Source organism: Eptesicus fuscus, chromosome 20 (genome assembly GCF_027574615.1).
Source record: "Eptesicus fuscus isolate TK198812 chromosome 20, DD_ASM_mEF_20220401, whole genome shotgun sequence".
NCBI classification, from domain to species: domain Eukaryota; kingdom Metazoa; phylum Chordata; class Mammalia; order Chiroptera; family Vespertilionidae; genus Eptesicus; species Eptesicus fuscus.
In genome coordinates, this window is record NC_072492.1 from 18,816,907 (window position 1) to 18,829,600 (window position 12,694).

General features: G+C 53.4%; 1 protein-coding gene and 1 long non-coding RNA gene across 2 annotated transcripts in view; both read left to right on the forward strand.

The window, feature by feature from the left end:
* Nucleotides 1–558: 558 nt before the first annotated feature.
* Nucleotides 559–7,360, forward strand: LOC114233848 (uncharacterized). The gene is made up of 3 exons (XR_003620038.2): nt 559–711; nt 6,912–7,137; nt 7,268–7,360. It is a non-coding gene; the product is annotated as an uncharacterized LOC114233848 (long non-coding RNA).
* Nucleotides 7,361–8,457: 1,097 nt separating this feature from the next.
* Nucleotides 8,458–12,694, forward strand: part of SEZ6 (seizure related 6 homolog) — a 43,947-nt gene continuing 39,710 nt past the window's right edge. Inside the window, exon 1 of the mRNA XM_008147831.2 lies at nt 8,458–8,512. Coding sequence (XP_008146053.2) covers nt 8,458–8,512 — 55 coding nt within the window. The remainder of the gene's footprint in view (nt 8,513–12,694) is intronic.

Consider the following 12,694-nt stretch of genomic DNA (forward strand, 5'->3'; position numbering starts at 1 on the left):
GAGCATCAACCCAGGAACCAAGAGGTCCCAGGTTCTATTCCCGGTCAGGGCACATGCCCAGGTTGCAGGCCCTCTTCTCAGTAGGGGCTGTGCAGGAGGCAGCTAACAGATGATGTTCCTCTCTCATCGATCTTTCTAACTCTCCATACCTCTCCCTTCCTCTCTCTCTAAGTTAATAAAAACATTTTTTTAAAAAAAGACAAAAATTATAGGAAGTTCTTCCTTCATGGGCAGTCTTAAAGGGGTTCAGTGTCAACGTAGCTTTTCCGTGAAAGACAAGTCCAAGAGGCTATTTTTACCCTTCTCTGAAGATGGGCTAAAATTAGAGTTCTCCTCGATCCCATAGGTCTTGGGTAGCCAACCCCATACACAGTAGCATGTGGTTTCTTTCTTGGGCCCCCATTTTATATTCTCCCTCTTTCCTCCAGGCCATTGTCTGGCCCCGCAGACTCTGTTGCTTTAAGGATTGGTGACCTCATGTTTGGTTGCCATAGAGACCATTGTGATGTCACAAGCAGAGGACAAGTAGTTCAAGGAGGAGTGGAGAGTGGGCATGCATGACTAGGGAATTGAGGGACTTTTGGAATTTATGTCCTACTTTCATGCCCAGAAAAGAAAATGTCTGGCGCTGGATTCTGATATCTGAAGGAGACCTGACCAAATTGCCCTGTGTTCTCCTGGGACTCAGATGCCTCTGAGACCCCAAAGAAGGTAAATATAAAGGAATATCAGAAACACTCCCCACTTAGGGGCTGTAAGAAGTGGGCTACTTTTGTAGCAGAAAGGAATGAGATTGGATGCCAGCAGGAACTGTGTGGCTGGAAGATGCCCCAGAAGAGATGATGTCGCCTTGGCTTAGGAAGTTTGAACCACGGGAGACACTTAGCCTCTAGGGCAGTGGTTCTCAACCTTTCTAATGCCGCAACCCTTTAATACAGTTCCTCATGTTGTGGTGACCCCCAACCATAAAATTATTTTCGTTGCTACTTCATAATTGTAATTTTGCTACTGTTATGAATCGTAATGTAAATATCTGTGTTTTCCGATGGTCTTAGGCGACCCACAGGTTGAGAACCGCTGCTGCAGAGCCTAAGACCATCGGAAAACACAGATATTTACATTACGATTCATTAACAGTAGCAAAATTACCGTTATGAAGTAGCAACGAAAATAATTTTATGGTTGGGGGTCACCACAACATGAGGAACTGTATTAAAGGATCATGGCATTAGAAAGGTTGAGAACCACTGCCCTAGGGCTTTCATCACACTGTTTGAGCACCTTGTTGAGATGGACATGCTATATACTACACTAGCTCCCCTCCCTGGTCTGGGAGCTCCTCGAGGACTCTGCCTCTCCAGTGCCCCACTCAGGTCCTGGCACACACTAAATGCTCAATAAATGTTCCCTCATTCAGCAAACAAATGAGAGGGTGATGAATGAACTAGGTAGGTGGTCAGGTGAAGGATGAGTGAATGCATGGACAGATCAATGGATGGACAGATGGGCAGGAAGGGAGCCTAGAAATCATGTACAACTCCTAAGCTTTAGAGCTATACATCTGCCTACCTCTCTAGCTGCAGCCCACCCCACACCTCATTCTCTCTGATCAGGCCACACTAATTATGTCTAAGTCCTGCCTACCACAGGACTTTGTACATACTGTTCTCTCTGCATGGAATGCACTTCCCTTCCCTCTTCAATCACATAACTCATACTCATCCTCTGACTTCCTACTCAATCACTCCTCCTCCAGGAAGCCTTCCCTGACTAGTCAAATCTCCAGTGTAGGACTCCACAGCCTTGGGAACCTCTCCTGAGCACCTGCTCTATTGCAATTTTGCATTTAGCCAGGTGGTTGTCTGAGGTCTCCCATTCTAGACCATGAGCTACGAATACATAGGAACAGTGGCTGCTTGCACTCACCTGTGTATCCCCAGCACGTAGCACAGTGAATACTTAGTATTTTTCTAATAAATCATTTAATAAGTATCTATGCCTGCAATGCCTTTTCTAAGCAGCCCATCCTCCATGGACTGCACCAGAGGAGAGCATCTAGGCACAGGCCTCCTGGAGGTGAACCCAGGGCAGAGGGCAGAGCCAGAGGTCCAGGGAACCTGAGATCCCTCCCACATCTGCTCCTGCAATGAGCCACTGGCACCTGGGCCTTTCTGCTCTGCCTTGGTTTTATATCTTGGTTTTACCAGTAACTAGCTACTGTGAGGATGTAGTTACATCCCCCAGCTCAATGTCCAGTAACAATAAATAATAAATGGTGCCATTATTCTTATTTTTAAAAGTCAGGAACAGCCCACTGGATTCAGGGCCGAAATTCTAAAAAAAATAAATTAAAAAAATGGAGAACATACTAAATTTTTATGAATCTGCTTTAAATGTATGTGACAATCTTTTTAAAAAGGAAATACTTAAAGCCCTTCTGTAAAATATGAACCAGCTATGAATCCATCCTTTATGTAGTCCCAAAGCTTCATGCCTGGGTTTGCTCCAGGGAAAACTCAATTATCCTCTCACATTATTCAAAGCAACCCCCTAATCTTGTCTTAGGACTTAAAAACAGGGGGAACTTTCTTTTACCCCAGCCACAGCTTGACTCAGGGTGAGTTCCATCATGGGCAGAGGAATGAGGTCATTCTGGCTGGGATATTTGTTCTTGCCTCCCCATCCTGCCCCAGTCCCCAGAGTTCGGGGAAGTTGGCCTTGGAATTCTGTAGGGTGGAAGGGCTCTTCACGACAAAAGGAGACCAGCTTTTTGGTCACTGGCACCTCCTCCTTGCTTGTCCTATGCATAAATGTTCTCAGATCTCCTGGCCAAGATTCCAGGTCAGGCCACCTCAGGCAAGAAGTCAGTGTGGCATCCTAGCTGGATCCAAATAGGAAGGAATTAAGATGCCTTTGAGCCAGCCTGGCGAGCTTTGCTCTTTCCACCCCCACCCCAGCTCACTGTAGCCCCTTGAGTCCCATCTGCCAGGGGCAACCCACACGGTGCACCTGGGGCCTCCTCCCCCTTTCTCAGGAGCTCACCCCACCCGATGACCCAGTTCCCACCGCAGGGCTATCCTCCTGCTACCAGGTCCCCAGCCTCCGAGCCACACCACCATAAACCCAATGCCTCTGGACAAATGTATTTTATGTAAGTTCAAGCACTGGAAATATTGAGTTCAGAGAATTTTATTTCGAGAGCCCTCTATATTTCTCTGGGATTATCACCTGTCTTTGTTCCCGCCTTCTCTGGGTTATTATCTTTGGACACTTTCCAAGCCAAGCCGCCTGATTGCTTGGGGAGAAGGCTGCCAGCATCCTCCCATGGCTCCTCTGGGAAAGGTGAAAGCAACCAACTGTGGGGGATCCTTTCTTCTTCCTTCTGTATGACTCTGCAGGTGGCCCCACAACCCAGGCAGCCTTGGCTTTCAGGAGCTGGCTTCACCAAGAGACTCTCCAAGGGCCAGGGAACATTGAGTGGGTAGTAGAAATGGTGGCTTCGTGCCCCCCAAGTTAGGGAGGGCTATGCTCAGGGTGAGCCTCGGGGTACAGAGGGGAGGGAGAAGGCCACCTGTTCTCTTTTTCTACACGGAGCCAACCTAGCCTGACACCGAATTAATAGCATTCAAATGGTATGCAAATAATTATGCAAATCTAAAGGAGAAGGCTGCTCTCACTGGGCCTTTGGGCTATTGAAAGGCCAGCACCTTGAGCCCTTTCCCAGAGGAACCCACAGGCTCCCTTCAATTTCAAACCTCATCCCTTCAGCACCAGCTGGTATGAAGAACCCAATGAAACCGGTGCAAACCTTTCAAGGTCCTCTGATCCAAGAGCCCACTCTGGCCTCACCTCCCAAGGCACTCAGGTCCTCTTCCCTTCTGAAATGACGCAGAGGCAGCCACAGAAGGTGGCGTGACCTCCCTCTGGATGCCGGCACTCCAGCTCCCCACTCATTAGCAGTGTATGCAAAGTAGATGCAGAGTGGTTTGGGGTTGGTTTTTTCCATCTATTTAACTGTCCGTTAAAATGGCCCCACTCCCATCACCTCTGCACAGGCGCAGGCTTCCAAACTGCCAACCCCTGCTGCCTGCAAGCACCATGTGGTTCCCTCGCTGGGTAATTGCTGTGGTGTGTGTTGAGCTGTATTTGCATTTGATTGTCATTTAACTTTCATCTTTCTCCTTCAATCAAACTGGGGATTGGGCTTCCACAATTGATTATTTGTTTTATTTTCAGCCCCTTGATGGGTTTTCAGCGATTCCTTTATTAGTGCCACAAACTTGAACCCTGGGACTTCTTCTCCTGTCACATGGAGGGGGAAGGCCTCCTCCCACCATCCCAGGGCTCCTGCGTGAAAATAATCTAGCCAACATCGTGGATCTTAGGTCCTATCCCCAGTCTCTCTGCTCCTCCACCAGCGCCTCATTTCTGCCCAGCTGGTGGCATTAAACATTTATGAAGCTGAGGAGGATCAAAGGCCTTGGTTGGGGGTGGTGGGCAGGCTGGAGGCCTGTTTGGAGATGGGAAGCAGCTCAAACCACTTTCTACTGTTGTCTTCATCTACCCTGTGCTCTGCTACAGCTGAGCTGGTCCTGCTCCCGGAGCGAGAGCAAATGCTCAGGAGCCAGGACGCAGGACTCCCCAGTTACCAGGGCAGGGCCCTCCTCTCACCCCTAAATTCAGGCTTGACTTTGGGTACTCCAGAGCCATGGCATCCCAGACTGTTCCAGATGCTTCAGGGTCTGGGAGCCCCCCTCAGAGGACTGGATTGAGGTGAGCTCTGTGCCCTGAGGGTCTCTGGAGTGTAGCAGCCCCTGCCCCGCCTTCCCTGAAACCCCTAAAACTCCCTGGCTCCCCAGAAGATATAGCTCTGGCTTGAAATCTTAGAAAGGACTAATTGTTTTTCTCCTCTCACTCAGAAAGAGAGTTTAAAATAAGTTACCAATGTGCCCGTGATCCCAGACTGGGAAAGTGAGGCTGGCTTCTCCAGGGTTATGGGCTGGATGTCTGACACTGCCCCTTCTTCCCTCTCTCTGGCTCTCAGTCCTAAAACAGTCATTGTAACTCTCTCTCTCTCTCTCTCTCTCTCTCTCTCTCTCTCTCTCTCTCACACACTCACACACACACACACACACACACACACACACACACACACACTTTCTGAGTCAGCAGTGAACCCCTCAGTTCTTACCACTTGCCATAGTGCTTGAAAACTTACCTTAATAATTCCAGATTCCCTTGATTTGGTACAAATACCTTTATGATAGAGTAACCCCTTCAGGGTAGCCAACAAGGATGCCACTCATCTCAGATAACCACAAATCCATCCCTTCCCCCTTCAACCCTGCAGGGACTCCCCACTCCACTAAAACAGGTTTTCTCACTGCCCCCAGACTGTCTTGCATTTTCCACTACTTTGCTTTGAATAAGCCACTCCCCCGACTTTGGATGTCTTCCCTCTTCCTCTCCACTAACTGAAACCTAAAACATAGTTAAGGCTTCATTTTATCCACCTTTCTTCTGTTTAAAGCTTTCAATGACCTCTTCTTATACTCATATATACTCATAGAAGCAATTGTGTGCCTAGCCAGTGTGGCTCGGTAGTTGAGCATCCAGCAACGCACCAAGAGTCACCGGTTCAATTCCCAAGTTGCAGGCTCAATCCCCAGTAGGGAACATGCCAGAGGCAATTGATCAATGTTTCTCTATCATCAATGTTTGTATCTCTTGCTTGCTCCCTTTCCCTTCCTCTCTCTAAAAATCAATAAAAACAATTTATAAAAAAAAAAAAGAAGAAGAAGAAGCAATTGTCTCCTTCACCATTATCTCACAACACTCATTTGGCACCAATGACTTGCCTTGGGCGTTAGACACCCCACCCATGCCATCATTTATTCACAAATATTTATTAAGTATCTACTATGTGCTGGGTGGTGGGCTAGGTTGGTAGTAGAGAAAACAGACATGCTCTGTGCCTTCACAGATTTGACAATTAGTAGAGAATGCAGGAAATTAAGCAACAATCACGTAGACCAGGGAAACCCAGGCTCTCTGAGGGCAAAGAGCCAGGTCTGAGACACAGAGAGGATGGGAGAAATAAGAGCAGTGAAGTCTCCCCAGGCTGCCACTTTCAAATGTGCATATGACTTGAGTACACAATAAGCCTGCAGCATACGGTTGAATGTCCCCTAGGGCATCTATTGTCCTCAATTTGTGGGTGATGCTGAGATCTGGACACAATGGACCCTTTGCAGGTCACGAGACAGGGTGCTTGACATAAACTCTACTGCTTCCCAATTCGACCTAACTGGGAATCCATTCCGTGGAAACCACATTGACCACCTTTAGGAGGAAGGGACAGCCCAGGTGCATTTATTCTTCCCATTATGCAGTACAAACCCATCCTCTGAGCTCAGGGCAGAGTGCTGCATTCTGGGACTTGTAGTCTCCATTGAACCCCCTCCTAAAAGCTTTCCTCAGTTGGGGCAATGAGGAGGCTGCTGTGGCAAGTTCCTGGGTGACTCCTCTCACTCTTCTTCTTGTGAGTGCCCAGCCCGTCAAGGAGCCCAGCTGCCAGGAGACAAGCCTGCCACCAGCCTCCAAATCCATATGAATCATCCTGGCATATAAGGTTCATCACTGGGTCATGACTCACCCTCCTCTGCTCAAGCTGCTTAGTCCAGAGGGGCCCAGGAATCAAGGAGAAGTTCCAGAATCCCTTTAAGGAAGAAAGAGGAATCTCATGCCACTTGCCAGTATTTCCCCAAACTCCCCTCAGCCACAGAACCTCCCACCTCCCTCTTCTGTGGGTAGCTCTCGGCACATTCTTTCCTGGCTTCCTCTCCTTACCACTGATCCTTCTGTCAAGTCCCCCCTTCTGCCATCCTTCTGCTACTGCCCTTTTTTCACAGCTTCTTAAAACACCTGTGCAGAAATCCTCTCCCAGTGGCTCCCTCAGATAATTCCACACCACCTGCCTGCTGCCCGGGATTCTTTACAGCAGTTGAGGTACAGAAAGAGGATCTAGAGAGAATCTGATGAGCAGAACTGGAAGACTGTGGAAGTGCTAAGGACCAGAAGACTCTCTGAGGAATGAGACTTAAGAGCAGAAGTCTTGCCACCTGCTTGCAGGATGAGGTCAGGAAGGGCACTGGACAAATGACTGGGGTCTGGAGTAGGGAGGAGCCTAGTGCATTTGAAAAGAACTAAGCAGAAAGCCGTCTTCCTTAGGGACCATGGTGAGTTCCGCCCTCCTCTTCCTCTACAGGGAATAATAATAACACCAGTCACGGGATCCTGTCGCACTGTATCCATTGAGGCTCTTCAAGTGAGCCCGACCATGGCGCCAAAATCCCCAGGATCTAAATAAACATCAGCCTCTGGGATGGCACAAGTGTGATTGTCCTCTTTGCTGTTTTGTGACTCCCAGGGGCTCCTCCACCCTGGAAGCTTATTCCCCCATGCCCTTGAATGGTACAGTGTCCTGGCTACTCTCCTGAGCCTCCTTCAAGTCTCTATGTAAAATAGCCCTAGGAACCTGGGCAGGCATAGGCACAAAGGTTCGGCTCTCACGGGCTGGAACATGTCTTCTCTGATCCTGTGGGGGTGGGGAGTTGTCAAGGCAGGGTCCTGGAGACCCAGGGCTGCATGGGGACCCGGGACACTACCTTCAGCTGCCACAGCCTGGCCCAGGTTGCCGCCTGCCAAATGAAGAATGTCTTCCCAGGACACAAGTACCACTGGCTTTTAACTATAATATCAGGATAATTAAGCTTTTCTGTGAGCACAGTTTGCTGCTGATGCAGCTGCCTGGAGCCCTGGCATTTATTGAGCGCAAAGTAATAATTTATTGTCCTTTGTACGTTCAAAGCCATCTTCATTATCGGCCCAGGACTTGAGCTGTCACAAGGGCATGCGGGCCTCGCCGGCTGCCTCACTCGCGGTCTTCTTCCCAGGTCACCCTTGGCGCCCTCAGGTACCACGAAGGGGGTGGGGAGCGTGGGGGAGAGGATGCTCGCTCATGGAGAATCAAGTTAGAACCCCATCTCTTTGGCAGGCTGCTAATGAGGGAAAGGGTGACTGAGCTTGGCTGGGCGTGGGCAGCGCGGAAGGGCGGGGCCGTGTGCCCACATTAGCAGGGCAGCGCTTCCCCTGAGCTGGAAGCAGCGGTGCCCTGTGCTCCCGCCGCTGGGTCTTCTGCGCCTTTGCTTGAGACTTTACGGTAAGCCGCTCCTCTCGCGCCCCCGCCCCCAGGCCCGCTCGGCGATCCCCGGCGCCGACGCCAGGCGCTGGCCGTGGTGCTGATTCTGTCAGGCGCTGGCGGCGGCAGCGACGGCGGCGGCCCCGCTCTCGCTCCCTCTCCCCGCGGGACCCTGCTCTGTGCCCCGCGCCCGCGCCCCACCGAGACCCCCGCCCTCCCGCCGCGGCCCGGACCCGGGCGCGGCTGCAACCAACACCATGCTCCCGGCAGCCCTGCTGCTCCTGCCCTCGCTGCTGGCGCTTCTGGCTCACGGTAAGGGACCCTGGCGTCCGGCCGCCGGACGGGGACGAGGACAGGTCCCGGGGTGGGAAGGGAGGACTGTCCGGCGCCCTGCTCCGCGCATCTGGCTGTTCCGCCGGCTGCGCTGCCCCCGCACCGGCCAAGCCGGGCGGGGCGCGGGCTCAGCGGGCTCCGCGGGCGGGAAGCTGCCGCGGCTCCCGCCATTCGCGCCCGGCCGAGACCTCGCCTTTAATCATCTTCCCGGATCTAATGGGATTTCTCTGCTGCAATTCATCACGCCACCCCCACCCCGCACACACTCTCGCGCTCACCCGCGCGCTACCTCGCCACTCCAGGGAGGGAGGCCACAGGGCGGTGAGGCTGGACGGTCCTGCTCGCGGCCGCGGTCCCGCCTTTCCTGCCGCCCTCCAAACTTCGCTCGACTTTGCCGCCGGTTCCATAGGCCCTCGCGCCCTCATTGCGGAGGGACCGGACGGGGTGGCGGCCGGACGCGGAGTTGGGACGTCGCTCACTTCCCTCGGTCTTGCCGCTGCCACGCCGGAGTCGGAACCTCGTGTACAATTCCAGGGAAACTCGGCGGCTCTGGGCCCCGCAACCGGCTCCGCGCTTGGCCCTAGGTTGCAGCGGCTGAGGTCCTGGGATAGATACTTTGTCCTCCCCAGGTCCTCCCCGCGCGCGCACACACGCGCGCGCTCGTGAAAACACACACACACACACACACACACACACACACACTCACCCGCACACTTCCAGAGCTCTTCCTCCTTCCAGGCCAGCCCTCCTGCTCAGCTCCCTCCCACCCTATGTGGGAAGACTCGTGGGAGAAGACCTGCCACCCACTCTACCGCCCCAGGCCCCCGCCAGCAGTGCGTCTGATCTCCAACTTCATCTGTCCGGGGTTGAGGGGGTGTTGGGGAGAGGTTGGGGGTTCTGTGCCTTTGGGAAGAAAGGTTTCTGAGTCTACAGGGGACCTGCTGCCTGGGCTTACACAAGCACTCACCAAAGCTACCGACGCCCAGGTCTTTCTTTCACTGCATCCGGGTGGGCTGGGACCTTGCTTGAACTTGGGACCTGCTGTCTTTCGCAGTATGGTTTGTGGAACCCAGTGTGGACCAGGGAGAATGTAGACGCTTTATACCTCCATGCTCAATCTTTCCAAGCCGCTTTGGAGGTCAGGGCAGCGGGGCCGGGGTCAGAGTGGGCTCCTGGATGGCAGTTTTCATCACTCTGCGGCCCCAGGGCACAAAGCCCTTCTCTGAGACCCTGGCTCCAGTTGCATTCAGCCGTGGCATTGGGCGGGTGTCCTCACCCCACCCCCTAGCTGACCTCGCAGGGTTCATACTTGGTGCCCAGAATTCAGAACCTGTGTGTTCACATTAAGGGGGTTGTAGCCTCTTAAACCCCACCCCATCTGGGGCAGGCAGGGAGGGGAAGCCAGCATCCTAGCCCAGCTATCCCAGGAGTTAAGACCTGTCCTGGGATCCAGCCGGACTTTCGTTGGACAGCTCTCCTGGGGCACAGGGCCGGTGTGTGCCCCTCCCCTGCGTGCAGTCCGGAGCCTTGTGTGTGGGTGTGTCGGTCTGAGTGTGAATGTAATCGAGGCCCAGCGTGTCTGAAGTAGAGCATCCAAGGGTGTCTATGCTTCAGGAGGTCTGCATGTTGGTGAGAGCTCGGCTGTGAGCAGGTGTGAGGAGTGTGTAAGAATGCCAGTGTGCAGTGCAGCCTCTGCCAGGGAGCTCTCTGCTGGGCTGGGGGGAGACTGCCTGCGGGTCTCCAGGAGGATGGCTGGTGTGGCCAGGAGTCCAGGGAGCCCTCCTGGGGGTGAGGGGTGAGGGGTGAGTGTCCACTCTGTGGCTGAGGGTCTGTGTATCGCTGGTCAGTGTCCCTCCCTGACCCATCCCGACCTTTCTAACACCCGTGGGGCCACCCGCCCAAGGGATGTGTGGGCAGGGGAAGATCTTTATTTTCCCTCCTTAAGGGAGAAGAGGAAACAGCCCTGCAGTGCCCGGCCTGAGGAGAGAGGGCTCACACCTGGGCTTGCCCTGGCACCCTCTTCCCTCCCAGCAGGTGTGAGGTCCCAGGTGGTGAACTACTAAGTCGTCTCATTGGGAGGCAGTGTATTGGGCCATCTCTGGGCTCCTGGGGGCTGCAGTCAAGAGAAGGCTGGAGGGCTGTGAGCCTTTGCGGCCCAGGCGGTGCATCGGCAGCCTCGTGGCCTCAAGAAGGGCCCTTAGAGCTTTGCTCACACAGAGGCTAAGGTATGCAGACCCTGGGATATGGCCAGGAACAACCCAGAATCAGGAGGTGGAGGGGGCAGGGAAAGATGTCTCTGGGCCTGGCTCAACCTGATAAATTCAGTCCCCTATTCCACACCTTCCCCCACCCCCATCCCCACCCCCACCCCAAAGCTGCCGGGCTAATTGTTCCCAGCCGGGAGGGGTGTCAGGGGCTACTGGTCATACTCCCAACCTGTGAGAAGCGCCCAGAAGATCCTGCACAAGTAGGAGGAAAACGGTGTAGGAGGGGCAGCACCGCGCAGGTGCCCGCGCCAGGGCCTGCTGTGTCAGTTTCATGATTTTTAATGAGTAATTACCTTTAGTCATTCTCCTAATTTTTGAATATCAATAAAGTTAATTAAACTCTGCATGTGTGAATGTGGCCTGGGGAGATTGCCAAGGTGGTAGTGGCAGAGACAGGGCTGCAGTTGAGTCTCCAGGAGCAGAGGCTGCCTCCATGGCTGTGTGACCTTAAAAGGGATGCTCCACCTCTCTGAACTCTGAGTGCCTGGTGGAAAGAGGGAGGGAGGAGATGACAAGTAGGGGTTGCTCACTCTGCCAAGAACTTGGAGCATGGTGTATGGAGCGGGGAAGAGAGGAGGAGGAAGAGGGCTTGGCATCCAGCACCACAAGGGTTAACAAACCAGGGCTGCCTTAACCTAAAATGGTAATTACTGCTTCCTGCAGACTCTGTGCTGGGCTCATGGTTCTGAAAGAACATTCCTGAGTCTGGGGGCTGCAGCCAAAGCCAATACCAGCCCTGCTCCCGGTCCCCCAGCCTGGCATTTTGGAGGCAAAAAGTGGGTGCTGGGGACAAGGCTGCATGGGAGCCAATCGAGTTTCCACTCAGAGCCCCAGAGGTTGACATGTTGGGCAGGAGGCTCCCCTGTGCTTCTGAGGAGACTGGAGGACCTAGAAACTGCCACGGGCAGAGGGGAATTGTGGGTTGATTTTTTTGCCCCTCACAGGCCTAAGCTCTTCAGGCTTGGCAAGCCCTGGCAGCGGTCCCAGCGTCCTCAGCAGGGTGGCAGCTTAAAATGCCTTGGGGACACCATGGGGAGCTAATGGGGATCGAAGAGACACAGGGGCTGGGCTTAATTAGAAACTGGGCTTAATTAGAGCTTCTCTACCCCTCCCACCACGGCTGCCTGAATGGTGGAGGGCATATCAGAAAGCCTGTTTCCTTGGCCCCTCCTCCCACCCTGCCCTAGGTGCCCAATCCCTCCAGTCTCCTCCCACCCTCCTTGTCCCCAACTCTCCGAGCCCTTTCAGGCCCAGTTGCCAGGCTGCGCTCAGCTCAAGGATGCTGCGCCCCCACCTGGGCAGAACTATCAGAGCAAGGCACCCCACCCAGCAAACAAGAAAGAGTGTGGAAAAGAGCCGATAGATAGGTGGAGGTTACTTTAGTGAAGGGAACTCTCGGGCCCAGACGGTTAAGAGTCCAAGCTCTCTGTGTGGCCTCAGGCATGCCTCGGTCCTCTCCGTGTCTCTACCTTCTTTTATTTTTTAAATAGATTTTTATTGATTTCAGAGAGGAAAAGAAAGGGAGAGAGATAGAAATATTGACGATGAGAGAGAATCACAGATCGGCTGCCTCCTGCACTCCCCACGCTGGGGATCGAGCCCACAACCCGGGCATATGCCCTGACCAGGAATCAAACCTTGACCCCCTGGTTCATAGGTTGATGCTCAACCAATTGAGCCACGCCAGCTGGCCTGTGGGTCTCTACTTTCTGCAACATTCAATGTAAGGTTGCACCACTCTGGTGGTTGCCAAGTCTGAGTTCACACCAGGGCCACCACGGGCTGTCAAGTCATGCAGATTTCTGGGTCCCCAGCTTCCTCTCAGGGAGGAAGAGCCAGGATCTGTATGTAAGAGGCTGGGGGAAGGCAGAAAGACATGCTGCCCGGCCTGGTC